Source organism: Anopheles stephensi, chromosome 2 (assembly GCF_013141755.1).
Source record: "Anopheles stephensi strain Indian chromosome 2, UCI_ANSTEP_V1.0, whole genome shotgun sequence".
NCBI classification, from domain to species: domain Eukaryota; kingdom Metazoa; phylum Arthropoda; class Insecta; order Diptera; family Culicidae; genus Anopheles; species Anopheles stephensi.
In genome coordinates this window covers 87,597,685-87,623,207 of record NC_050202.1, presented here as the reverse complement: position 1 = coordinate 87,623,207, position 25,523 = coordinate 87,597,685, and the positions used below count along the sequence as shown (strand labels likewise).

The 25,523-nt window shown below is 51.7% G+C and overlaps 2 protein-coding genes across 8 annotated transcripts; one reads left to right on the top strand and one right to left on the bottom strand.

Annotated features, from left to right (window-relative positions):
* The first annotated feature begins 1,022 nt into the window (after positions 1–1,022).
* On the top strand, positions 1,023–15,128 carry LOC118505056 (scavenger receptor class B member 1). The gene is made up of 10 exons (XM_036040333.1): positions 1,023–2,022; positions 11,131–11,222; positions 11,942–12,105; positions 12,185–12,329; positions 13,142–13,342; positions 13,411–13,638; positions 13,706–13,823; positions 13,894–14,060; positions 14,128–14,253; positions 14,748–15,128. Exons 1-10 carry the CDS (start codon positions 1,761–1,763, stop codon positions 14,955–14,957), a joined length of 1,713 nt encoding a protein of 570 aa, XP_035896226.1. The 5' UTR covers positions 1,023–1,760; the 3' UTR covers positions 14,958–15,128.
* A 219-nt stretch (positions 15,129–15,347) lies between these two features.
* LOC118505035 (muscle M-line assembly protein unc-89-like) lies at positions 15,348–25,162 on the bottom strand. 7 transcript variants are annotated; one of them, XM_036040269.1, is made up of 10 exons: positions 24,925–25,140; positions 24,672–24,782; positions 23,287–24,541; positions 22,118–22,858; positions 20,823–21,839; positions 19,915–20,676; positions 16,809–17,519; positions 16,553–16,725; positions 16,349–16,472; positions 15,348–15,666 (listed from the first exon to the last, which is right to left on the bottom strand). In XM_036040269.1, the coding sequence occupies exons 3-9, from the start codon at positions 24,515–24,517 to the stop codon at positions 16,395–16,397; spliced, it is 4,713 nt and encodes a 1,570-aa protein (XP_035896162.1). In that variant the 5' UTR covers positions 24,518–24,541; positions 24,672–24,782; positions 24,925–25,140; the 3' UTR covers positions 15,348–15,666; positions 16,349–16,394. The 7 variants fall into 7 exon arrangements, with proteins under 7 accessions (XP_035896162.1, XP_035896161.1, XP_035896160.1 ...); XM_036040268.1 differs by having other exon boundaries at positions 23,287–24,551; positions 24,674–24,782; XM_036040267.1 differs by having other exon boundaries at positions 23,287–24,782; positions 24,905–25,140.
* Between the last annotated feature and the right edge of the window lie 361 nt (positions 25,163–25,523).

Genomic DNA, 25,523 nt, shown 5'->3' with positions numbered 1-25,523 from the left:
CACCGCCGTGTGTATGCGTGCGAAGGCAATGGCAATGGAGCGGAGTTCGAATTCAAGTGCGGTTAATGCACCGCACTCCGGGTCACTCCTCGTCAGCCGCTTCTTCCTCCACCAGTTTGTCAACCGCCAGGGTCCAGGGTGCGGATATGCGTGTGGGTGGGTTCGGCTAGCCGGAAAGGAAGATCAGCATCGCCAGCTCCTGAAATGTCGCCACACTCTCCCCTCAATATATCCGGGGTGGACTGCCGTCCATCTGACCCCCGATCGGCTGACCTCGACCCCAGACTAATTGCGCTCGCACGATACCGGCCAACGCACGAGATCTCGCCGTGACCCTCACCAGCATTATTAATTTCGTCTAATCGCACCTAGCGCGTTGGTCCTCGAGAGTCCTCGTAAGCTCCCAACTCCAACACGAAACGCTAAAAAATGGCTATCCGCCGTGGAATCCGATACTGCACGACGGCGTGCATAATAACGGAGACCATGTGGCCCCCATTCGCCCAACTTCTGGGTACGGTGGTGATCGACATTTCATCGACAAAAAGCACCGTACGGCCAGACAAGTTGACACTGGACGCGAGTGAGTGTGTGCGGGTGTTCATTGACGTGCCGCAGCTCGCTTGGACACCACACCAAGGGACACGTTTACTGTGCGTAAAAGCCTGTCGAAGAACTTCTCGCTCTCTAGGCCTTCTCACTCGGTCATCTCAGCGGTGCATCTCACGGGACACTCTCGATGGGTCCGATATGCGTGCGTGATAAATGCATCCGATCCGTCGGTAGTGTATACGCGCATGCAGAAGCCACTCACGAGCGTGCACTCTGGCCTGTCCACCGCACCACGGAGAGGGGACCGCATAGGCTTCGCACCGTCGTCTAGGCAGCAATATCAACTGGTTTTGCAATGGTGTGTACACTCCTGCCACCTACCTCACCTACCATTCGCGCTGCATCCTTGTCCAGCTCGTGGTACTCAGCCTCGGTCGCACTCGCACACACGTTCGAGTTCCAGCAGGTTCCAATCCGGACGATTCCATCCGGTGGTGCCGAGGTGCAGCAGCAGCAGCAGCAGCTTGCAAATGACGATGCAGCAGCACACAACAGACACACAGGTAGCAGGTGCATGCGGGGAACGGGCGGAGGTTACTTAACGCACGCTGCAAGTGCACTACAAAGAAGCCCGCGCCTGAGCACTCGCACAGTCTACTACCGCGCGCTCATCACAACGGACACACGACCGCCTCACGCTCCCAAAGCAAAACGGTAACCGAACCTAACACTTCGACCGTAGAGGAGCGAGTCCTTCGTGGAGGGTTTTTGGGGGAAAATTCTTCGTGTCAAACATGGTTTCCTGGGCGTTTCTAGAGTGACAAGTGACACAAGTGATCTAGCGTGCGGTGTTCCCAATCTCTCATCGGTGTGTTTATATGGCTGAGTTGTCGTTCTTCGAGCAAGGATAAAAGCAAGGCCCATAGTGATTTAAAGAAAGCATTCCTCGGAATTGAACAAAAGTGCGAGATTTCGTATCGTGGATTAGGTGTGTTAAAAGAGGGTTCTAGATTTTTGGGATCGACCTAAAGCTCAGTGAATTCTGCTCAAGGTAGCGACACTGTTAACCGGGGTTGGGGCGAAAACAATCTTGAAGTAGGCTGTGCGTGTATAGTAATCCTTGCATCGTTGTGTGCGTGTGCGTGAGTCAAAAGGGTAGGGGTGAGTGTTTGTGACACCCAAAAAAAAAAAAGCAAAACACAACAACCATGCGTGACTTTGTGAGCTTGTTCGGCAGTCAGTATCAGACGATTTTTGGTGGCGGTCCTAGCTGTGCCGGAGGTAATGGCGGCAGTTTGGGAAGTAGCAGCGGGGACTGTTGCTCCTCGTCGGGTGGTAGTTCCGGTACGCCACAGAGACGTCGCTCGGTAAGCCTGGGACCGTTCCGGCGTCGCATTCGGAGTGAATTTTCACTGCTCGACTACTTCTTCCACCAACCGAAACATGGCCGACATACGCGCTACCCGAATCGTAAGTATCAGCTCCCGATGTGTCGTACTTGGACGGAATTTAAACGAGTGCGAGAGAGGGAGGCTAGAGGTCCTTATTGGTGGGTGCCAAAAGCAACTCCGGTGTTCTCCGGTGTTCGATATCGGCGGGAAAAACAACCGAACCGAACCGGGCCAACGAACCATAGTCGGAGTGCTGTGTGTTCTGCGACCAAAGAGACCTGCCTGGAATTGCAACGGAAAGCGAGAGTGTCTCCGCTGTGAAGTGCACCACCGAAGAAATACCACAGAGCGAGAGGCTAGAAGACGCAGACACACACACACACACACACACACACACACACACACACACACACACACACACACAGTCACCAAACACGATCAGAGAGAAAGGGACATCGATGTGCGATGCAAACGGAAAAATAAGCAGACTCCGAGCGGGTTTTTTTCTTCTGCTTCTTCTTGTGCTTGCACCAACCAAGAACGGAGACACGGAATCCACCAGAGTCCGCTACCGGTGGTGGTGGTGGTGGTCGTGCGCAAGGTGGCAAGCCGTTTGTATGTTGAAATCATGCGCTCGCATCGAAGGGCAACAAGTGTAAACCCATCACCCTGGGTACCCGATCACCCGATCCGATCCGTGTCCAAATTTTTGTGCCCTCGCGCCTTCGCTCCACCAGCACGCGCCAAAACTCCCCGGCGATTGGGCTTCTAGAAGCCTAGAAGATATTGAGCGCTCGGGCCAACACAAAACCGGGCGAAGCAAAAACCTGTATGACACCAGGCCTGGCGCAATCCGCCGTACGGTGATACGCGGGTGCGCACCCTCGGGTATTTAGTACTTGGCGTCAGAACAGAAGAACTCCAAACGAGCCAGAAATGTCACACGAAGCTCTAGCGTTCTCTGCTGCTGCTGGTGGCTATTGGCCCAGGAGCCAATATGGCGGAAAAGCGCTCGTTCTCCGGGCGCTTGTGAGCTGCGAGGATCGGTTCGGCTGAGGAGGTTACAATTATTTCCGCATTCGACGCATACGCAAACACCAGTACGCCCCACCCGCCACCACCACCACCATCTTGGGTCCTCCCTCCTCCGATTGTCACGCGACCGAGTCATTCCGAGTGCATTCTTTGCGCGTGTTCTACCTCAACCTCAACGCCTTTTTTGCGTATTGTGTCACAGGGCTACTACGGCTATGGTGGACGTGTCTCCACATCGCGATAGCGCTTTTGATATCGTTTAATTGCCGGGGACAGCGGCAGCGACACCAACCTGGTAGTAAGAATATTGAATTATATGCATGATCATCAGGCTCTCGGGTGCGCCGACGATCGGACGATCACCACTGTGTGCGTGCGTGCGTGTGTTGGTGAGCATCTCGAATGGCTCGAGATGTTCGAGTCTTGGCTGTGGCTGTGTGTCACGTTGCGAAGAATAGCTCATTTCAACCAGCTCAGGTACATATCGCACGTTTTGTAATACTTTCGAACAAACAGCTAACCATTATTCAAGGAACGCACGGTACAAGCGGGAGCGAGGGGGGAAGGGGATATCACTTCGGGTAGTGCACACTGGGAAATTAAGACCGCTTTGCACCGCGGGCGGACCAGTAAGAAGGCGATCGAACGCTACTGCAAAAACCAGTATTTGATGGACAGCGCTAGCTACACCATCAATTCAAATTTCAATTCCCTTGGCCACCAGCCGCCAGCAGCACGAGCCAGCTCCTATCGGGACTACTGCCCAGTGCGCTACCCGTTCTTGGAACGTGAACGGGGGATGGGGGGGCGCAATTTGCGGATTGATTGATTTTAGGAAGCGATTCGGGATTATAGCCCATTATGCTCACGATCGATCATGGGACTTGCAGTGGGAAAAGGGTTGCAATTGGAAAACCCCCTGTTCAGGTCGATGCGGTCCGGGTTCTTGTAAAGGGATTAAATCTTTAAGCTCAAGTGTTGTATAATGTTGATTGTTGGTGTAATACGGAAAGAGAATGATTGTCATTTTTTAAAATGGCACAATTACATTTCATAATCGGTTCGAGAGATTAGTAGAAAGGCGCTGGAGGTATCACGTAATACGTAACGTCGGTGCGAGGAAAATGCTGAGTTGTCTTGCCCTGAGAACCAGCTTCACAATCAGTGTCAATGGGTTGACCCCCGCACGAGTAGCCGTAATGATAAACGGGCCACTTTAGAAGATTTAGAACATTGTTCGTTCCGCCTCGTTTCAAATCTCGCTCCGGTCCGCATCGGTTCTATAAAGCACTTAGTGGTTTAGGTGGGGTTTTGTGTATTAAGTATTCATTTACTCGATCTAATTTAATTGTTGAAATTGAGTAATGTGGCAAATCAGAGTTAAAAGAGATAAAATGGAGTCGCCGCCTTACACATCCGCAAAGGCTATTTCAAAATGGCCTCTGTGTTTAACGTAGTGCGTTATCACTACTCGTCAAGGTCCTTTTGCTAGATGAAGTAGCTTCTTTTAAAGCGACTCTACTCTCAGATATTGTGATGTTTGAACCACCATTTGGTCTGCTAATGACTTTGTTTTGACTACGCCTGATAGTGGAGATCACCTTTCAAGTCAAGAACTCTCTCAATTTCTCAACGTATTGCGACGTTAGACACGCACAGCCATTCTCTCCTGTTGGTGGTGCGTTTCCACAAACAATCCGCACGGTCAAGCCCTACCCGGGACACCCTAGGACGTTATCCGGTAACGGTAGCCACCTTAGCGCGAGGCTAATGGTTTAACCCTTGAATGGTCGCCAAGAACGGTTGCGCCCTCCACAGCGAACAGGGGTGTAATGGGCCTGCATTACCGCAACCATTAGCATATCCTGTTACCGTTTCGACCAGACTCTGACCGACGCACTGACTCAACGCAGTGCCTTCGTTCGCGGGGAGGACAAAAATGTCTACCAATAATTATCACACGCTTCACCTGCTCCTCCGGGGACGCCCACCCGCCAGCCCGCCACCAACGGAAAGTGACAACGACGCAGCAGATTTCTAGAGGGCTTTCGATGCACGGCGTCGTAGGGTGGGTGCGCTCGTCGTTTCGTCGGGAAAGTTCTCCACTTTAATTGCTGCCGTCCGAGCGATGGGGGCAGGCAGGCAGGTCGAACACCCACCACCCTTCCGCGTCGACGACTGCGGCGCGGGAATTTCGTTTGAGACAAGTCTGCGCCGTTTATGCAATGTCGGGAAGCGGGCTCGCGGTTACGCAACGGGGTCACCGGCAGTGTGAGGATGATGTCCCATCAAAATTAAATCGCATCTGCGGGATTAAAGCCACCGCACCGACGATACAAACGGAAAATTTTTGACGTCAATGACGTCTGTAGGAGGATCGGGCCAGAGAGAACTGTGTGCGGTGGTGGTGGCGGCAGCCGAGTGAATGCAAATGTTAATTGCTCATTCTTGCCCTCTAGCCGAGGTGCTCTATTGCTGCTGCTGGGATGCCTGGTTGATAATGGCGACTGATGCGACTCGACCGCTTCGGATGCCTCGCGACACGATAAATCCCGCCTCCAGGATCTCGCTGCCGCTAATGAGTTCACCGCAGCCGCTGTATGACGCAGTACGGCTCGTTTGAAGTAAGACGCTCGCGCGAACGAACTTTATCCCCGTAAAGGGGGAGGGGGCAAGATCAGCGGAAGATACGTCAGAGCCACAAGAATCGCTCCGCAACGTCCAGTGTGTCCTGTGGCAGTATGTCCTCCGGCCAGGGTCAAGGAGTACCTGTTTCTTCTCTCCGGCTTTGTCATTACCACAAACGCACTCACGAACCAACCAACCTGCCGGCCATCGTGTTTGGTTTATCGTTATTGCTTTCATGGTCAGAGGCGTCCTCCGCGAGAGAGATTGACCATGCCCGTCCGGTGTGTTCAATTAATTGTGCACTGAACGCATTGCGTTGCAACCTTTAGCCACCATGTCATGTCATTCGGTGGTGACATCTCAGTGTCGGCCGCAGCTGATGACAGATCGTGCCGCGATAAGGGTGTGGAAAAGGATGAGTGATCTTCACCTTCTTCTTGGACTTCAATTTTCAACTCTATAGCCTACCGATCCGAGACACTTGCGTCCTTCGGACCTTAAGGCCCTCCTTAAGCGAGAGTGTTTAATTTCCATTTACGAGCACGAGTTCGTACGCTTTGCGCTGCCGAGCTATTTGCAAGGAAACCCGCTGGCTGGCTGAAGAAGCAAAACAAAAAATTGGAGAGGTTAAACGTCTAACGGAAGAACCGACCACTTTGGGAGCAAAGGAAAAAAAACAATCGCGCGCCCAACCTTACCGCAAGACAATGCAAACAGGCAGGCTATGCAGGAAAGTGCACTTTCAATTATGATTTCCACATGACTGCGAACGATAGCGGAGTGATCGAGACCGGTGCGCCAAGTACACCAGAGCACACACGGAGAGAAGCCTGCTGCCAACCTTGCAACATTCGAAGTGTCTCTTGTGGGTAGCTTCAAACGGCTGCCGTGTGCGTGTGTGTGTGTGTGTCGTCCAGCCAATGGAGCGCGAAGAAAAACACGCCACCACTCGCAGTCCGGTTTTCAGCGGCAGTCTCCCCGTGGAGATCGCTTACCTACAGCACTCGGAATGTTCAGCCGAAGCATCTGGCTTGTTGGGGCGCGATAAGCATAGATTTTCCGACCGACCCACTGGGGCTGGAGGACCGAGTCGCGACGTACCAGCCCAAGGTCGAATGCTCGGTGGTGGCTGGTTCTTGGCCCACCAGTGCTTGTTGTCGCTCTGCTCGATATGAAGTATGTTTTATTTAATTATGAAAAAGGGATTAATTGCTCTGCGAGACAGTGTGTTTTGGACATGGGAGACATAACCGGATGGGCAACGGTGAAGGTTTTGCAAAAGCTCGGTGCGGTGTGCTTATCGGGTGATTGTTGCTGGACAACTCACTAGCTAACAGTTTAAGACGACGATTACAAATAGTGACTTCTAGCTTAAAATCTGCTCGTCTAAGTGATGGAATTCCAAAGAATTATTGGGGTTATTCTAAGAAGTACTAAGCATTCTAAGAGCACTACTTTGAGCATTAAATGTAGAACTTATGAATATTTCATGTCATTAACAGACATCCAGTCTAGAGCAAAGAAGTGTCACCCGTTCTTGAAGATTACTTACTTATTCATTAGATACTTGAAGCCTCTAAGTGGTCTAGACAAGAGTGGTGTTGGAGGAATCCTCCGAAAGGTTGCCAGCAATTCTCGCAGTAGCATCCACGTCACACTAATCCTTCTCTATCATGGGATTTCCCACATCTACTCTGGCCGTGTGAATCACCCAAAGGAACGATATCGGCAGGATACATGGGAGTAATTCTACTGCTATGACTAACCAAACAGGGTCTCAATTTCTGTGACAAAGTAAAGATGCTTTCGAATATCTGATCTGAACAGAGTCTTTGGCCTTAGAAGTGTGTGGTAGAATAACAGTATCTTATTCTCTTAAGAGTCAGATCTACTAACTGAGATTAGACGAAGGTTCCTACAGGTACTCAGCTCAAATTCAGTATTAGTGAGATGCAAGATCAAGAGATATCAAATTGTGTATGATGTGGCGGTTGCTTCACAGAACGAATACTAGTCACGAAGGATCGCATCCACTACGTCATTAATCAGCTACCAGCTACTGAAGAGTCAATGTTGGTAGAAGATTAATGATTTAATTGAAAGTTGTGAGTAATGCAACACATCAACCATGATCGTGAGAAGATATCTCCAATATGCGGTATTTTAAGCTTCGATTATCCCAAACTACCTTTATTGCGACAACAGTTAAATTTAACTTCGCTCAATCGAGCTATAAAACTTGTCGTAACACACTGCAAGAGTCTCGCTAGAATTCTTGTCCAATTACACCAACCCCACCAGTGCCAGTGTAAAGAAAGTGAAACGCATAAAACGACAATTACAATTTCCTGATACCGTGTAAAGATGAGAGAGCCGTTCGCTAACGTTCGCCAGAGCTAAGCGTTATGCAAATGGCCCGTCGCGGGTGTCGAATAAAGCAAGATGGCTTACTGTAAACAACGCTTGCATCCCGAAACCAGTACCAGTACAAATCGCTCGGAATATCGGAATATCGATAGGTACTCCGGTATGTCCCGTTGCCGTGGCGATGTCGTTCGAATGCAAATGCCGGAGCCAGCACCACCAACTGACCCCGGCCGGAGCTTCGGTGTTGTGGGGTCCTCCCGATTGTAAATCACAGCGCAGCACACACCGGTGTAATTATTTTATGAATCTCGTCGCCCTCGTCGCAGGATCGATCGACCAGGGGGATGGTAATTTTCGCTGATGAATGCCTACGGGCCGGTCTCACTGGACTCACGTGTTGCCGATCCGATCCTGTTTCTCGGTGATTGATGTGGCAACGATGAGGTGTGGTTGGACGATTGTTTGTTGTGCTTTGTGGGAGCTACCCGTTTTCTGAGCGCCAAAAGACGCGTCCAAGGACATGACATTTAGGATCTACAAACCACCTCAGCTTGTATAGGTATAATTTCGGCTCACAATACGTAGTAACGGTCAGTTTCAAAATCAAAAGCAGAAGAAACTACGCTTGCAAGTGTGCTTGGGTAAGGAAACTAGGTTGCGGCAGGCGCTTTCGGAAGCACCACCTTGAACTTTTACACAGTCTTTAGAAACGCTTTAAATATTTCAAACCATTCCTTTGCAGCAAACGATTTCGGCTTTTTTGCTCTGATCACGAAAACAAAAAATACAAATTTCCCATCGGAAACCTCAAAGCCCCAGAAGACCTTCGAATGGGCCGTCGCTGGAGCGTTTTGTTCTCCTAGACGGAGAACATAAATTCTAATTTTTTTTTTATTTGACTGACTACTTAAGTCGTCCGCCAAGAATCGATCGCAATCATCGATCGCGCTGCACCAGCCGGCATCGTTACTGAAGCGTGGAACATGATTCGATTCGCGATGTATCGCGATGATACGGTTGAGAGCACCACCGAATCAACCTCGTGACGGCAAGCGTGCGCATCTACGCCTCGGCGACACATGTCATTAACACGTTTCTTTCGGTCTCGGTCGGCTAGGCCTCGGATGACAAGCCGCCAGTCCGCTAGTCCGATGACTATTTAATTGGTCCATGTGAGCGAACGGGTACGCGGTTCTAGCTCTGAGCGAGCCGGATGTTTAGCTAATTCCTGGCACGATTAGCGTAAACCACAACAAATCCTCGTGACTTCCTAATCGATCCTCACCCTCAGCAGATCCTCGGAGGATACGGAACGCGGGAGGATTAAGAAAGCCCGCATTATCGTTAAGGAACTGAGCTCTGATTGGCAGTCGAGCTCGCTTCGCTGCGGTGGGTAATTTGTTGATTGGTGTAGCGAAAAAAGCATACCATTAACAACTCATTCTTCAAGCCGAGCCCACCTGTTGCAGTTGAACTTTAGCCCCTCTATTAACGGTTGGCAGTTCTGCAGTTAAAGCTGAATGCAATTGCAATCCTTTACCCACCACCGCTCCGTTCTGACGAGTTAGCAGAATCATTCACCCTTAGTGATCGAGCGTATAATGATGGGGTTAAGTATGAATGAATCTAACAACAACAAAAAGCGGCACAAGCAACACTCAATCGTGTGATGGTCAATTATTAGCAGATAAATCACCACACAGTGGACTTTCATGCGCAGGGATAGTTCGCTAATTTCCCGGAAGTTCACGTGGCTTTGGGCCGTGTTTTGGTTTGACCATCAGGTTCCGGCACGTTGTGGCAATGCCTCGGGATAATTGGTGGGTTGCGGGCGAGCTTTAGAAAGGACTCATCGTTTTGAAGCATCTTATGACGCAAACGGAGCTGTTCAGTAGACGATTAGCAAGGATGAAAATGTTTTAATCGGCATCGTCTCACGTTCCGTTAGGCGAAGCTTGTTAAGCTGGTGGGAGCTGTTGTTTTGCTATCACATCGATCGCTTATTACTTTAATCTCACCGGCTAATTCGACGCTAATGGCGCACTATGGGATAAACAACTGGCAAACAATTATGAGAACGCTGAACGATAATTAAGAACAAAAACATTAATGTATCCTTTCCTAACTCCAAAGCTAATATAAGCGATCATACGCTGCTTTACACTCATTAAAGAAAATTAATTTCTCCGATTCAAAATTGCATTTTGATGTGCTTTAGGGGCTTATGGTGCGTCTTATGCATTACGAATCATGTACGGCTATTAATTGAAATGCATCCATTCAGTTTAAGTCTACATAGACAAGGTTGAACATACAACCCAATGAGGTTGTCCTATGGACGATAAGAAAGGACGATAAGAATTGGCCTGACCGTATTGCTGGGCTGACTACCATCTTCTTCCTTGGCATTACAACCTTAACGGTCTCGGCCTGCCATTTCTGGCTTTCTGTGACTTGACTTGAGCTGGATAGTCAACTCTACGTACGAGGAGGCGGTCTGGATAGGATTTGAGCCCCGGTTCTGCCGTGTGAAGACCGGCACCGCTGCCGCCCCGGCCACCGTACCGCCCGGAACCCTGACAAACCTGGGTCGACAGAAAGCCAAGACCTTTCAAGGCTGCCATAGAAGAGGAAGAAGAATTATACTACGGGTCATGCTTTGAAAAGCTTTCAAAATAAGTTTAGGCCATGTTCACCCACGAATCGGCCTTAATGAATTAAAGTCTCTTTAAGCTAACTCCAATCAACCTCAACAGACCGAGCTGGATAGGAAGCAATTTCAATGTATTTGTTTATATGAATATTTATCACTCGATAGTAAATCATCTAGCAAATTCCAACCGGTTGATGAATCATACGGTCTTTTGGATTTATTATGGGAAATTCCAAATGTCAGTTGTCCATTCGTTTCCATTTCTATAAAGCAATGGAAGAGTATAATAAGGAATAAGTTAGCAAAATAACAACACAATCTTAACGATCTCTCAGCATCTTCTCAACTTCATCTCAACTATCCCATTTGTCCTCATGACCGTACCACACTATCCCACTGTGCAAGTGTATTCTCTCTCTCTCATATCTGTCCCGCATTATTATTCACCCCAAGTGACACAATCCACGGCACTAATTCCTTTTCGTGCTACTCTCCATTCTCCAGGAACGTTTATGCTTATGGCCGCCGGCTTCATGTTCATCATCTGCGGTGCACTCGTTCACATCCTTGATCCTTATTTGCTCATATTTAAGTGGGTAAGTAAATCCCGGCTGAGCCGAATCGAAGAGCAGCACATTACACATCGTGTCGTGTGGTTTGCGGTGGCTAGCGAATATTAAAAAGGGCGCTCCGCCTATTTCCATCTGACCGGTCCCGGGTAGTGCCGGTCAAGCGGTGAGGAGGAAAAAAAAGTCCTCCCTCATTAGCATGCCTTGCTCGTGTCCGCGTGCGGTAGAATCCGGCATCCGTAATGAAGTACAATCAATTGCTGCTCGTGGCACTGTGCGTGGTGTTTTACGCAATATTAATACGATCAACGAAAGTTCCCACCTTCCCGGTGGAAAGCAAAGCGAATTCCTCGGACCTCGGTTAAGCATGCAGTGCTTGTGCTCGCTTGTTTTCGGTGCGACAATCGAAACCTGCGGGCCCGGTGATCGGGTGTTCACTTTCGGACTTAACCTTGAGAAGCAAAACAGCAGCAACTTCGCTTTTAAAAATATCCACCCCGAAATGACCGGACGAGGTGGCGGTGGTGGTGGTTAACGAACTGCAGTGAATGCACTCTGTGCATGTGCACCGCACGCCAACAACCAATCTAGTCCACCGCAAACGCGACGTCGCGATGTGTGTCTCTTCCACGGGCGCCGTTATTGCAGGACCACAAGGAAAAGGGGGTTCTCCGGGCCCGCTGTTGTGGCGTGCACACTACTAACCGGTTTCACTTTGTCTCTTCAATCGCGATCGCCAACGCCAGAAATTAATCTTCCAAGAAGGGTCGGAAATATTCAACCTGTGGCGCACACCGCCCGTCGATCTGTACATCAAGATCTATCTCTTTAACGTCACCAACGCGGAAGACTTTATGGCGGGCCGGGCCGAAAAGATGCAGATCGAGGAAGTGGGCCCGTACGTGTACAGGTGCGTGTTCAAGGATGCGGAACTTGATGTAAGAGAACCATTCCAATCATACTGGTTATTTTTCTCTGCCCCAAAATAGAGAGCTGATGTCGCACGATAACATTACGTTCAACGACAATGGAACGCTTTCAACGCGGCCGCACCATCCGCTGATCTTTCAGAAGGGTCTGTCCGGCAACTTGCGGGAGGATGATGTGTTTATGATGCCCAACATTGCACTGCTGGTAAGTGCAGATCGAGTTGTGATCGTTTCTTACTAATCTAAACTAAAGGATAGCTCAATTCTAATAAACAACATGGCGGCTTTTGTCAAACTAACACGCGTCACTAACATGAGTCCTGCAGTGGAGATTAGTATACCTCAGTAAATGAAGAAGAAATCGAATCGAAATCGAATCGAATCTCTTTTATTGGAGTCAAGCAAGTACTGATTCAATCAAGCAGCAGTATCCATACGAGCTAAGAAGTCCTACAAATCCCAAGAAAATCCTTGGAGGAGGTTTGAAGCCTACCTTTATAAGCTTAAACAATAAATGTGACCATCCGGCTAAAATGAAATTTTGCATATCCTGCCTCTCGCTTCTTGGTCTTACGACTTCTCTTAAGGTCGTGCCTGTCATTTCTGGCTCACTAGACTTAATGATACCACGTAGTTGAATAGTCAGTCCTCACTACGAAAGAACGGTCTGGATGGGTTTTGAACCTCGGTCCTGCCTGCCGTATTAAGACCGGTGCCGTTGTTGTGCCTAGTCAACTAGAATCAAACAGTTATGTCAGATCTACTATTTCCATAAAAAACAAATCTTTCCTAAAAGTACTTTTAAAGCACTTCCCCACATAACGACTTAACCAAACAGAGACAACATTTGGCTTGGTGATGGGTTTTATTGGTGGTTGGGTTGGGGTGAGTGTGAAAGCTTTGTTGCAGCAAGTTCAACCGTTTGTCAAACCACCGACCGTATGTTCTTCCAATCCCAACCCACTCCCTTCCCCCATTCCCACTCTCCCGTTCCACCCAACTTCCAACCCATTCTAGAGCATAGCGCATGTAGCGGCCAGCCAACCGTACTTTATCCGATGGCCTATCAATTTGCTAATACGGCAAACGAAGGTGCAACCGCTGGAACGGCAGACGGCCAGAGAGTTTATGTACGGCTATCCGACCACACTAACCACTCTCGGTTATACCTTTCTTCCCAACTGGATATCGTTCGACAAAGTGGGCCTGATCGATCGGGTAAGCGTAGTAAGCGTGAAGTGAAGGATTGGCGGACCTTAGCTAACTCCTGTAACTCCCCTCCCTAGATGTACGATTTCGACGATGATTTTGAAACGTTCTTCACCGGGGAAACGTCCGCCAGTATGTCCGGACTGTACGACACCTACCTGGGATCGCCGGACCTTGCGCAGTGGAATGGCGCCCACTGTAGCAACATCCGGAACGCATCGGATGGTACCAAGTTCAAGAGCTTCATCGAACCCGACGATCAGTTGCTGTTTTTCCGGAAGAGTATGTGCCGAGCGCAGATCCTGGTGAGTGGCGTGAGGCGGAGACGATCTAGGAGGTAATCGGTTTTGCTAAAGATTTCCTTTCTTTCAGATTCAAAACGGCACCGATCATGAGGTGGATGGTTTGAAGGCAACCAAATTCGTGTTTGAAGAGAACGCACTGGACAATGGGGAATTCGATCCGCGCAACAAGTGCTACTGTCGAAAGGGTAATGTCAGGGTGCGTGCAGAGGGTGAGATCCGTCAAACTTAACCCCACCCCTTGCTCAATTCCAACAGGCAGCTGTCTACCACGGGGACTGATCGATGTAACTAGCTGCTACTATGGATTCCCGATCGCTCTGAGCTACCCGCACTTTCTGGACGCCGATCCCAAGGTACTGGCACACGTCAATGGCTCACGGCCGGATCCAAAGCTGCATCGGAGCCATTTCATGATCAATCCGGTAAGAGCCCAGCGATGGGAATAAGTTTGATGTACATCACTCACCTTCTGCTGGTCCCCTCACGCAGGTGTCTGGACTTCCGCTCGAGCTGTCGGTCAAATTCCAGATCAACATGGTGCTGGACGATCTGAGCAGTATGGCACACTGCGAGAAGTTCTCCAAGCTGGTCGTGCCGGCCCTCTGGTTCGAAATTGTAAGTTTGTACCGCTGCATGCTACGCGCTCGGTAACTACGCAATCGCATATCTCTAACCACCGACCGCCGTCCCGGCCGTCGGTCATTCATCTCGTTCCATCGATGCCGACTTGCAATGGAGAATGGTAACACTTGACCGATCACAAAAAAGCACAAACCAAACCAAAAAAAACAATCACACAGACAGAAGACATCTTCATTGCGCTGTGCGCCCCCAAGCAACAGCATCAGCATCAGCTGTTGTGGGCTGTTGCCGCGCAGAGTGCGCATTCTCATAATTTCATCTATACTCGACCCGTTCACATTTGCCCATTCGTGCCCCATCTTCTGCTTCCTCATCAGCAATCACCGATGGGTTGGGGTGTCTCTCACTCACAGTCTGTTTGGGCAGCAAATGTCGTATCGCAACGGAATTGGGTGTAAACACCCGCAGGTTCCCACCCAACAGTGACGTCATTAACCTTCGCTCCCATGTTCTTCTCCTCTTTTTAGACGATGCCAGGACTGCCGAAAACGTTACTGTCGCGCTTCATCTTCTATCTGAAGATCCTGCCGTTCGGTGATCAGGTGGTCAAACACAGTCTGCTCGCGTTCGGTGGCATTCTGCTGCTCGTTGCCATCACGAAGGTGTCGCTCACCCTTTCGTCCGCGTACTCTTCCGCGTACCGCATTTCGAACGAGCTGCGGGAAAGCTTATGGTAGTAAGCGCACAACACAACACAACAACAACAAAAAACAGGCCAAAACTGAATTGCTTTCTTGAGACAAGCATGGACAGACTAGTTTGTAGCAGATTTCAGCTAATTGTTTGTAAGTTTTGTAAGTACTTTTGTAAGCTTAACTGTTAAATAAACCACACTGGCGAAGAGAGAACACGCGCGCATGCGATCGTTTCCTTTCTCTTCTGTGCTACCGCTAGCGTGCACTAGATGGCGCTGCTTCATTTTCGGACGCTCTTCGCCATCTTTCTTCCTGGGTGCGTTCTTCTCGGCTTGATAAGTTTCTTTAAAATCGGTTTCTTTTATTTCATGTAAAAACTCAAAAAAAACTTCTCTCTTACTAAAAGGGAGGAGAGAGGGGGGGGAGGTGAGGACTAAAACTTATTCAAGGTATTTAAATTTTTGCAATGCTCTCCCTCGAATCATCCACGCGCCGACGATGACGATCACCTTCTTGATCGTTTTCAGTTGCTGCTATACTGTGCTTCCAGTCCATCCAGCACAGTACACATGAAAACTAAAAAAATTACCCCCCATATAGTGGGTGTTGAACTGCTGATGCATTGCAGTTCCGATGAACGATGATACAATGATAACTTAGCTGCACTAATACACACACAAAAACACACTAGTAGTTCGCTCCGTTGAAAGCGCAGGCGTCCTCAGAACACGATGTAACATTCCAAATGAAACTGCAACGAGAGTGGAAACGGAAGAACAATTGGTTGGTGATAAGTCAATGGTAATACCTGAATAAGCAACTCTAAAACTAAGACCAGAATAAGCAAACTAAGCAGCTATTTGGGGTCCTTAGGCCTCAAAGGAGCTTTGTTCATATCGACAGAGGTGTATCTTCCTATAAGCAGGTTGTGCGGTCCTGGACTCTGGCCCAGTCAGAGGATTCGATGTGTTAGGGGCCTCCATCTTTGATTCTACTTGAGGCCTCTAAAAGGATTGATCCGCCACTGCCCGAAGTAGGCATTGAAAACAACTATGCTATACTACCATAAGGGCCAGGACCGAGAACATGTGAGAAATATTTGAGGATATTAGACAATCCGACTCCATTAGCTGTATTATTGAGTCCCGAAGGGTTGGTAACGTCATGTGAAGGATACCAAACGATTCAATCTACTCACAAGAAAAGGTTATAGCCCAACGAAAGAAGGCTTATGAAGGCAGGACTATTGCTTCTAAGGAAGTTAATACTTTAAACATCATGAGAAACTGACGCTGGAAGGTTACCGTCAGATAATATAGACCCAGAAGAAGTATTTCCGGGACTGAAAAAACCGATGACATGATGTTGATAAGAGCACTGAATCCACCCTGGAAACTAGCTTTCATTCGTGGCCCACAACCCCAATCACCTACCTACAAGTGTAAAGTTTCAGCACTGTGCTTTGCATGGTTGTTGTATTTATTTTCTTCCCTTATCGGGTGCATCCCGATCTAGATTGTCTTCCAGGTGCTTCTTGTAGCCCCTCGGTGGCTTGACCTGCAAGTGAAGAGGTGCGAAAATGCCCTTGTTAACCGTCCTTCCTCTTCAGCTGCTCTCATTCCACCGCCCGTACGTACCGATACTTTAGTGAACGAGCGATCGATGCCGTGCCGATTTCTGGCCACAATGAAGTAGGCACCCTCGTCCGCTACGACCGCCTCCTTGATCGAGAATCGAATGTAGTCGTTGTGCACTTCCTTGATCGTACGCGGCGAGTTGGTCAAATCTTTCGTGCCCTTCATCCATTGAACTGTGATGGAAAGAAGAATGGAAAGAATCGCGAAACACGGATTAGGACCATGGCCCACCCGCATTGCGTCTGCCGCTACTCACTCTTTGGCTTCGGGTCACCGATGATTTTGAAAGCCATAGACAGCGAATCGCCCTGTCTAATCTTGATCTCGGGCTGTGGCCGGGACATGAAGATCGGTGGCTTCGCGCCCTTGATCGCGTTCGGGTTGATGATGTCCACGTTCGAGGAGGATTCCGCCTTGCCGAACGCGTTCGTCGCGCGGCACACGTACCGGCCGGACGCATCCATCGTGGCAGCCGTAATGCACAGCGCAAAGATGCCGGTACCGTCGCTGTACGTGCGCACCTTCGGCGGTTTGCCGGTGACCGGGTAGCGGTCACGGAACCACTGCACCTCACAGTTGCCCTGGACCTCCACCACCAGACAGATGTTGCCGCCGGACGGGATCGAGTAGTCGGCCAGCCCCTGGTAGAAGTGCGGTAGGTTCGGGTTCCGGTGGTACACGCTGTGCGTGCGCTCCATCAGCACCTTCTCCTTGCTCACGAACTGCACGTTGTGGCTGATGGCATCGCTGCAGCCGCCACTCTCCGCCTCGCACGTGTACGTGCCCGAGTCCTCCTCGCCCGGGTTCGTCACGATCAGCTTGCAGGTACCGTCGGCATGATCGTACTGCTCGTACTTGTCGCCCGGGATGATGTACTCGCCATCCTTGATCCAGGCAATGTTCGGCCGCGGCGTACCACGCACACGGCACTCCAGCACGATCTCGTTCGAGTGCAGCGAGTAGGTTTCTGGTGAAGCGGGAGAAGTATTTTCGACGGGGGGGTGGGGGGGGGGGTAGGAAAGGGAAAATTTTGCACACGCAAAAAATGGATTAGCAAAGGTCCCCGGTTCTCCCGTGCGGTTGGGCCCGTGCCTCGACACCTTCCGTTCTTGCCCCGTAGTCATGTAGAGCACACATACACACAATCAGCACACAGAGCACACAGAAACGATCGACGAAGAAAACGATGAGCGAGAGATGACAGCGAGTTCAACCAACACACATCAACAACAACAACCAACAACAGACACACAAATTCATTCGATGGGGATGCGACAAATACAGACTAACACAACAATTCCCTAAACACTAATCCACTGTCTCGACCAGCTATCACTGCTCGTACTAGTAGCGTCTCGTGAGCGTGTGACGATCGGGTCGCGTTTGCTTAGTGGACGATAGCCGGATGTGGTCCAGCACGAGAATGCAGCAGTTGGTAACGTCTTCGCCGCACTCGTTCCGCACCACACACTTGTACATGCCCGCCTCCTGGTGCGTGATGTCGTAGATCTCCAGTATGCTCATGCCCTGGTGGCGCGAAATGCGGTACTTGGCACCGTTGTTAATTTTCGAGTAGTTGTGCACCCACTCGATCTCACAGTTGACGCCCCAGAACGAGCAGACAAGGATGAGGTTCGAGCCACGCTTCACGAGCCGATCCCGCAGGACGGTCTGCACGATCGGTTGGTACATTTCGAGCGAGGCCAAACTTTCCACCCGTTGCGTAGTGGCGAACGTGTCCATGCGGTAATGGTACGGGTAGGTTTGGGAGCGTCTACCACTTGCTCGATCTGATTCGGACAGGGAGAGGACATCGGTCGAGGATACTTGCAGCTGTGCGGTACGTTCGGACGTGCGCAGGGATTTGGATTCTTCGCGCGACGATGTAGATTCGCTGGCCGACACTGGTGAAGGGGAGAGATAGAACAGATAATACTATCAGTGTGTGTGTCAAGCGATATTTAGCGCCAATTACTGCTAAGACTTCTGTAACGTAACTCTAACTACCGAGGCAGTTTGGCAGAACAATCGCTACTTTTGATTGAAGATGATCAAGAGCTGCCTCGAGCACGAATTGTATAGCAACAAGCCTGATTCTGATAGCAATTCTACGATGTCTAAGTGCCTCCTTTAACATTCTACTGTCAATTTCTCGCTAAACAACATCGCTGTTGATCTGCCGGCTTACATAACAGCGAAGAATTCCTTTCAGTTTCATTCAAACTTCCCTACACTGTTTGCCTGTTTGCGCACTCGTTCCTCTGTACCCCCATCTGTTCCACCTCGTTATCTCGGAGCGAACTTACACCAGCGCTGATTTGCAAATATGGTTACGGTTCTTACCTTGCACGGCACTACTGCTACCACCCCGGCCAATCGAGTGTCGGCCGCTACTGGTATCGTCCTCCACCTCGCAAACCACCACCGGACTGGTACGCTTGAGACGATTGGCCCAATCGCGTGACCGCGTCCATTCCGTCCGCTCCACCGACTGCGTCTGCTCTGGAACGTTCGGCGATTTCCGTGCGTCCCGTGCCGTTCTATCGGGGCGCGTCGTTCCGGTCGTCAACCGATCGTGATAGTAGCTGCGTCGCTGTCGCTGGCTTGCGCCGTCTGAAGTGCTCGTTACATCACGACTCGATTCACTGCCGCCGCCGAGATGGCTCGAGTGGCCAAGCCCCTGGCCCGTGGACGGCCCGTAGTAGTACGTGCTGTGATAGCTGGTGCTGGACGCACGCAACGGTCGACGATGCTCGAAGGTCGTGTGTCTGCTGTACGCATGCTGATCGGTGCCGGTGGTGCCAGTGTGCTGATGTCTTCGGTAGTAGTCTCTGACTTTGGTGTGATCGTACCCGACGCTCCCGGTCGATGGTCGATGTGTGGAGGCGCGCTGATGTGTATGGGAGGTGTATGCACTACTGACAGCGCTGTTAGTAGCACACGGTTTGTCAGTGTAGTGGTGATTTGTACTAGCCTGCTGGGTGTACTCTGGGAATTCAAAACATTCAAATTACGGTAAGATCAACACACACACACGCACGCACGCACGCACACAAGCGTGACACTGTGCGGGCCTTGCGTTAATAGAATATAGTATATCTCACTGGTTATGTACTGGCAGAAGTAATGGAAAGTAACCCTCGACCCGTGTTTTTCGCCGGTGGTGGCGTAGTGTACGAGGTTCCGTAAACCAGACCTCGCTCTGGTAGTGACAGTTGACAGATATTGTGACACGGGATTAGATAAGATAAGCGTTTAGTAGTTTAGCAAAAGTATAGAAGTAGCTTAGGCGGCCCCGGGAGAAGCTGCCGGGCCACGGTTCGACGGTGGTAGTGGTGCTGTACCGTCGCCACGCTCATTACCTAGGATGTTGCTTGCAAAGATTGGGGGAACGAATTTGGTGTACGGATTTTCATAAACACTAACCACCGACTTCGACTCAATGCTGCCGGCGTAGTTGCGCGCCTCGAGCTTGTACGTGCCGGCGTCCTCCGTCGTGACGTTCACTATCTCCAGCGTCACCTTGCCGTCGCGGCGCGTCTTCTGCCGGTACTTGCGGCCCTGCACGAGCGGTATCTCATCCTTGTACCACATGAACAGCGGAAACTTTCCGTCGACGTAGCACGTAAACTTGAGGTTCGAACCCTCCGGCACGGTTTTGTCCTGCAACTGCGTGATAAAGTGCAGCTTGTACCGGTAGTCGTAGTCCTTCTCGTGCTGGCTGCGCGACTCGGACCACTTGATCAGTGCCTCGTCCTCCGGATTGTAGTCGCAGTCCTTCGGGCGCAGATGCCGGCTGAGGATCGGCTTTTCCGACTTTTTGTGCAACTCTTCCTCGAACACCTTCAGCACATCCTCGTCGCTGTTCTTGTAGTTCAGATAGTACACACAGTCCGTCTTGTCGACGCTGTTCTTCGCCCGGCACACGTACCGCCCGCTGTCCTCCTTCGACGGTTGGAAAATCTTCAACTGCTGCCGGCCGTCCTGGTACTTGCGGAAGTACAGCCGGCCGCCGGTGTTGTGCCGCATAAAGACGCCCTGCACGATCCACACCGTCTCCGGGTCGGGATCGCCCCGTACGCAGCACTCGAGCGTTAGCTCGTCCTGTATCGGGTCGTACTTTTCTGTAAGGATAAAAAAACGAACCAGCAACGTCCGCGAACGTTCGCATGAGACAGTTCCGGGGAGTACGCTGATAGGAGTGGCAGTCGCAGATTGTTGCCGTCGATCATTGCATTCCATCCTGTTGGGAGTGTTCCCGCGCTCGTACCTTGCATTGGGCGGGTAAAGACCGGTGCCTCACCCTTAATTTCCGTCTTCTCAACAACCTGCACCGTGCACGTCTGCTCGATCTCTCCGTACGTCGGACATTTGGCGACGCAGGTGTAGCTGCCCGCGTCCCGATACTTGCACTTCTCAATCTCCAGCACGCACGTTCCGCACCGCATGGTGGTGTGCGTGAGCCGCAACCCATTACCCAGCACACGGCCATCTCTCTTCCAGTACGATGTCACCTCCTCCGGACACTTGACGTACGCGATCAGCCGCATCGTCTTGCCCGGCTCCACGCGCACATTAGCCATGTGCGACACGAAATCGAACTTCTTGCGCCGTTCGAACTCTTCGAGCGCGACCTGCGTGCGTGACTTTCGTCGCTTGTACATTACTTCCGTCTCCGGTTCGGCTTTTTTCGCCTTCTCCGGGTCCGGCTCCGGTTCCACGATCTGGACGGACTTTTCGGCCTGCGCTTGGGCTTCCGCTTCCGCTTTCGTTTCCTCCTCGGGCAGCTCCTTCACGTCGGGAAGCTTGGGAGCACGCTTCACCTTCGGCTCTCTCGGACCTTCGCCTTCCTCACCTTCCGCTTCCTCTTCCTCCTCGCCCTCCTCGTCGCCCTCTTCTCCCTCCCCGCCTTCGCCACCGCCGAGCACGGGCAGCGGTTCGACCGGTATGTACGATTCCGCCTTAAACCAACCGGGCCGCTTCTTGGCGAGCCATTCGAAGTACTGCTCCTTGCTGCAAAAGTCCAGCATGTGCTTGCACGTGGCCTCGCCGACGCTGTTCGACGCGATGCAAATGTACTCGCCGGTGTCCGTGTACGACGGATCGTAGAAGACGAGCGAGGCGATCGTGTGTTCGGCCGTCTCGTCAAAGTGCTGCGAGATGCGCATGTGGCTGTCCGGGTAGACGCCCAGCTTGATGATGCCTTTGTACCACGTCAGCGTTGGCGTCGGATTGGCACGGATCACAAACTCCACCGTCAGGATGTTGCTGTACGGGTCGTAGTTTTCTACGGAGGACACACAAGGGAACACATATTAGCGACCTCTGAGCAAGGTGATGGAGGCAATCGAGTTCTTAGTACGTCCGGTCTCGCTGCAATAAGTCATATCGAAATGCGAGACTTGCAGGACGCATCGAACATGTCGGTTACAGCTCGCATATAGCCAATGCTGTAACGAGTTCATGTGCTCGTCCTGCAAGTGCGCGCGAGTAACCTAGTAGTACAACCAGTTCTATACTTAGCACGTCCACGTTTAGATTTCAATTCGTCGCCATTGGGCTTACCTCGAACCATGCGCACGAACGTCGGTGCAAAGGTTTGCACGGTGGTGACAGGCTCTACCACCGTCAGCTTGCACACGGTTTCGATCTCCTCCATTTCGTTCTTCGCCTTGCACTTGTACTCGCCCGCATCCTTCACGGTGACATCGTTCACCCACAGGCATCCGTAGGCCCCACGGTGCATGTCATTCATGTCGACGATGTGGTCATCGTACTCGACCGGCTGCCCGTCCTTGAACCATTCCAACGTCGGATCGAATCCCGTCGCACAGCACATCAGCTTCAGCCGGTGGCCGGCCACGATGGCCCGGTTGGTAAGGTGCACCGACCACTGCAGCTTGTCCCGCTGGTGCAGAATCTTCTTGTGGTAGTAGCGTGCCATATCTCCACCGATCGGTGGTGGCGAAGGCGACTTCTCCGGCGCCAAACGCCTGTGCTTTGCATGACCGCCCGCTTCGGCCGGTGCGGCAGGTGCTTCGCCTTCCTCACCGGTGGGAGCCGCTGGTTGCTCCTCCGAAGCGGCCGCTTCACCAGCCGGCGATTCTTGAGGTTGAGATGGTGGAGGTTGAGGAGCGTCGGAAGGTGGCGGTGCCGCTTCGCTTGATACCGTTTCGGTGGCAGGAGCTTCCGCGACAGGTGCTGCTGCTGCAGGCTGTTCGGCAGGGGCAGCTTCTGCTGCCTGCTGCCCCGGCTCACCGGCAACTACCGCGGGTGCCTGCTGCTTGTCCTCTAGTGAAACATCATCTTAATGTATTAGTAAAATAATACAATACATCGAATTAGAATCCACCGTCAATCGACTATCACGAACAAAGACACAAACACAGCTTTAGTGATAGCTTGAGGTTGATTGACTGACGCAACGGGGACGGCTCAAGAGCACGAGCTACAGAAACGGAGCACGACGCGCGAACGACCCTACCACCACTACACGGAGGCGCGAAGTTACACATTCAAAAAAACAAACACAAATGCCCACAAACACACCACACAGGGAGAGAGAGAGAGAGAGTGAGTGGACCTCCTCCGGTGGGTCGCACACAACAGTTTCGGGGCGCTCCGAAACATGACTATGGTGGAAAGGAACGAAAGCACATCCTGGCGCGAGCACTGGACCCGGGATCGTAAACACAAGTGTACACAGCCTACTAGCCTACTAGCATTTCGGTTACCTTTGATGGAGATGAACGTCGGTGGCGTAGGTTTGGTTTCGTAATTTTCGTACACCGTTAGCGTGGTGCTGGTGGACGTTTCACCGTTCTTGTTCTTGATCATGCAGCAGTATTCGCCCGCATCGACATTGTCGATGTCCTTGATCTCGAGGCTGAGCAGACCCTCGCTCACCTTGAAGGTGTGCTTGCTGCTCTTCTCGATCGGGTTGCCATTCTTGAGCCAGCGCACCGTTATGCCCGGACCGGAGATGGTGCAGGTCAGCTTCACCGTCGAGCCCTTCGGGGCGGCCCGTGCCTTCAGGTGGGAGATGACCAGCGGTGGTCGCATCATCTGGCGCTGCCGCTGCCATTCCAGGTCGCGTTCCCGTTCCGTCATCTCTTGTGTCGATTCGCGGCGCGACGATTCACGGGACTTGACTTTCTCTTTCTCCTTGGCACTGGGCTTCGCTTCCGCCTCGGCCTGCTGCTGCAGCTGAAGTTCGAGACTGTCGATGCTCTTCCACACCGACGGATCAAACTCTTCCTTCACTGGGATCAGCTCTACGTCTGAGTCATATTCGGGCTCGGGCGGTGGCTTTATCGGTTCCGGCTCGGGCGTCGGGTCCTTCGGTGGAGGGGGCGTCGGTGCCCGAGGCGGTTCGGGTTCGGGTTCCTCCTCCTCCTCCTCCTCTTCCTCCTCTTCCTCCTCCACCGGTTCCGGCTCTGGCTCTGGCTCTGGCTCTGGCGGGGGCGGTGGCGGCGGCGTCGGTTCCTTCGCGGACTTACCTGCCTCTTCCTCCTCCTTGATGCGCGCCAGCTCGGCGGCCGCCTCCGCCTCCGTTTTGGAGTGCTCCTCGGCCGGTTTCGGCGGTTCGGTTTCGGCCATTTCCTCCTCGACCACGACCACCTTGACGGTCGAGATGTCGCCGCAGCTGGCCGGATCCAGCGAGCACGAGTCGGTGAAGAACAGCGAGATGTACTCGTCCACGTTCGTCACACCGCCCGAAATGTCCATCACGAGCGCCTTGTCGATGATGGCCTTCTGGGACGCGACCTGCACATCCGGTCGCTCACCAATCTCGAACGGCGACTTTTCACGGTGCAAGCTGCGGAAATCGCGCGGCGAATCGCCACGCCCCGGGATCTTGAGCAGATCCAGCATCGTCGGTTCGGCCGGTGTTACCTCCACCTGCACCGGTTCCTCCGGCTGGTTCTTTTTCGAACGCGACCTCCGCTCCCGTCTGCCCGTCATGCTGGTTGCAGCAACTAGCTGGTACTAGTAGTGACTAGTGCGGAACGATATCACGAGATTACTCCCTTACCCACGTTACGACCTCAGCAATCAGTGCCGGGTGCTCCACAACACACACTCGCACTGGAACACACGCACACTCGCACACTCACACACTCACACAGTCGTCGATAGAGGCGATCAGCGACGTGTCCTGATCGCTCACGATCGGTCGGCACCACTACACCAAACACCCTCAAACCAGGTCACTGTCCAGGTCGGGAATCTGGCGAGTATGGGAGAGCAAATTTGACAGATATTAGTCGGGGTAGTGCACCACTGCCTAGAACCCTACAAGGAAGCGTCCGCTAAAACTCCGTAAAAGAAACGAAAATATGAATCCACCACCAGCTGTCGGGATAGCCAACCTCGAACCACAGCGAGTCCGTGACGGCGCACTGTACAGGCGAAAGCTGTCGGAGAAGTGAAGCGCACTCTACAGTGTGCAGGGTAGTTCAATTTTCTCGCGGTCGCTCGAACGGCGACGGCGATCGTACACCGGCGATCGACAATGTTTGCGCGAAGGCCTAAAATCGTACAGTGCGTGCGACGACGTGCAGGTATCCGGCACGGCGCAACTATGTCACATCCGATCGGGTAGCTGCGATTCTTTGCCCGATCTTGCCGAGCCGAGAACAACTATTCCGCTCGATCGCTCGATCGACATTCGGTCACGAGTATGTTCGCTATTTTGTGACACATTAGCCCAATTACTCACGCCACCTACGCTGGCTGTGACATAGTTTCGCACGGTATTTATAGCCGAATCTAACAGCAGGCGAGGTCTGATCAGCCCATTTCCCAAGCCGAAGGAGACCGCTATATTTAGTGGGTCAATACTCAGTGGATTCAATGACACACACACACGCAACGGTGTACGCGGTGCGTGGCAAAAGTGCGAAACGCACCATCATACGGTAAAAGCTGCGGGATCAACACCATGCGAACCATCTTTAACGGATGGCAT

Excerpts from the sequence above, each read along its gene's own strand:
- LOC118505056 (XM_036040333.1), top strand. The coding sequence starts at position 1,761 with ATGCGTGACTTTGTGAGCTTGTTCGGCAGTCAGTATCAGACGATTTTT. Across the intron at positions 2,023-11,130 it reads ACATACGCGCTACCCGAATC|GAACGTTTATGCTTATGGCC; the intron begins GTAAGTATCAGC and ends TCCATTCTCCAG. Across the intron at positions 13,824-13,893 it reads CAAGTGCTACTGTCGAAAGG|GCAGCTGTCTACCACGGGGA; the intron begins GTAATGTCAGGG and ends CAATTCCAACAG.
- LOC118505035 (XM_036040267.1), bottom strand. The coding sequence starts at position 24,517 with ATGACGGGCAGACGGGAGCGGAGGTCGCGTTCGAAAAAGAACCAGCCG. Across the intron at positions 22,859-23,286 it reads GACGTTCATCTCCATCAAAG|ATGATGTTTCACTAGAGGAC; the intron begins GTAACCGAAATG and ends TAATACATTAAG. Across the intron at positions 21,840-22,117 it reads GTTCGTGCGCATGGTTCGAG|AAAACTACGACCCGTACAGC; the intron begins GTAAGCCCAATG and ends TGTCCTCCGTAG.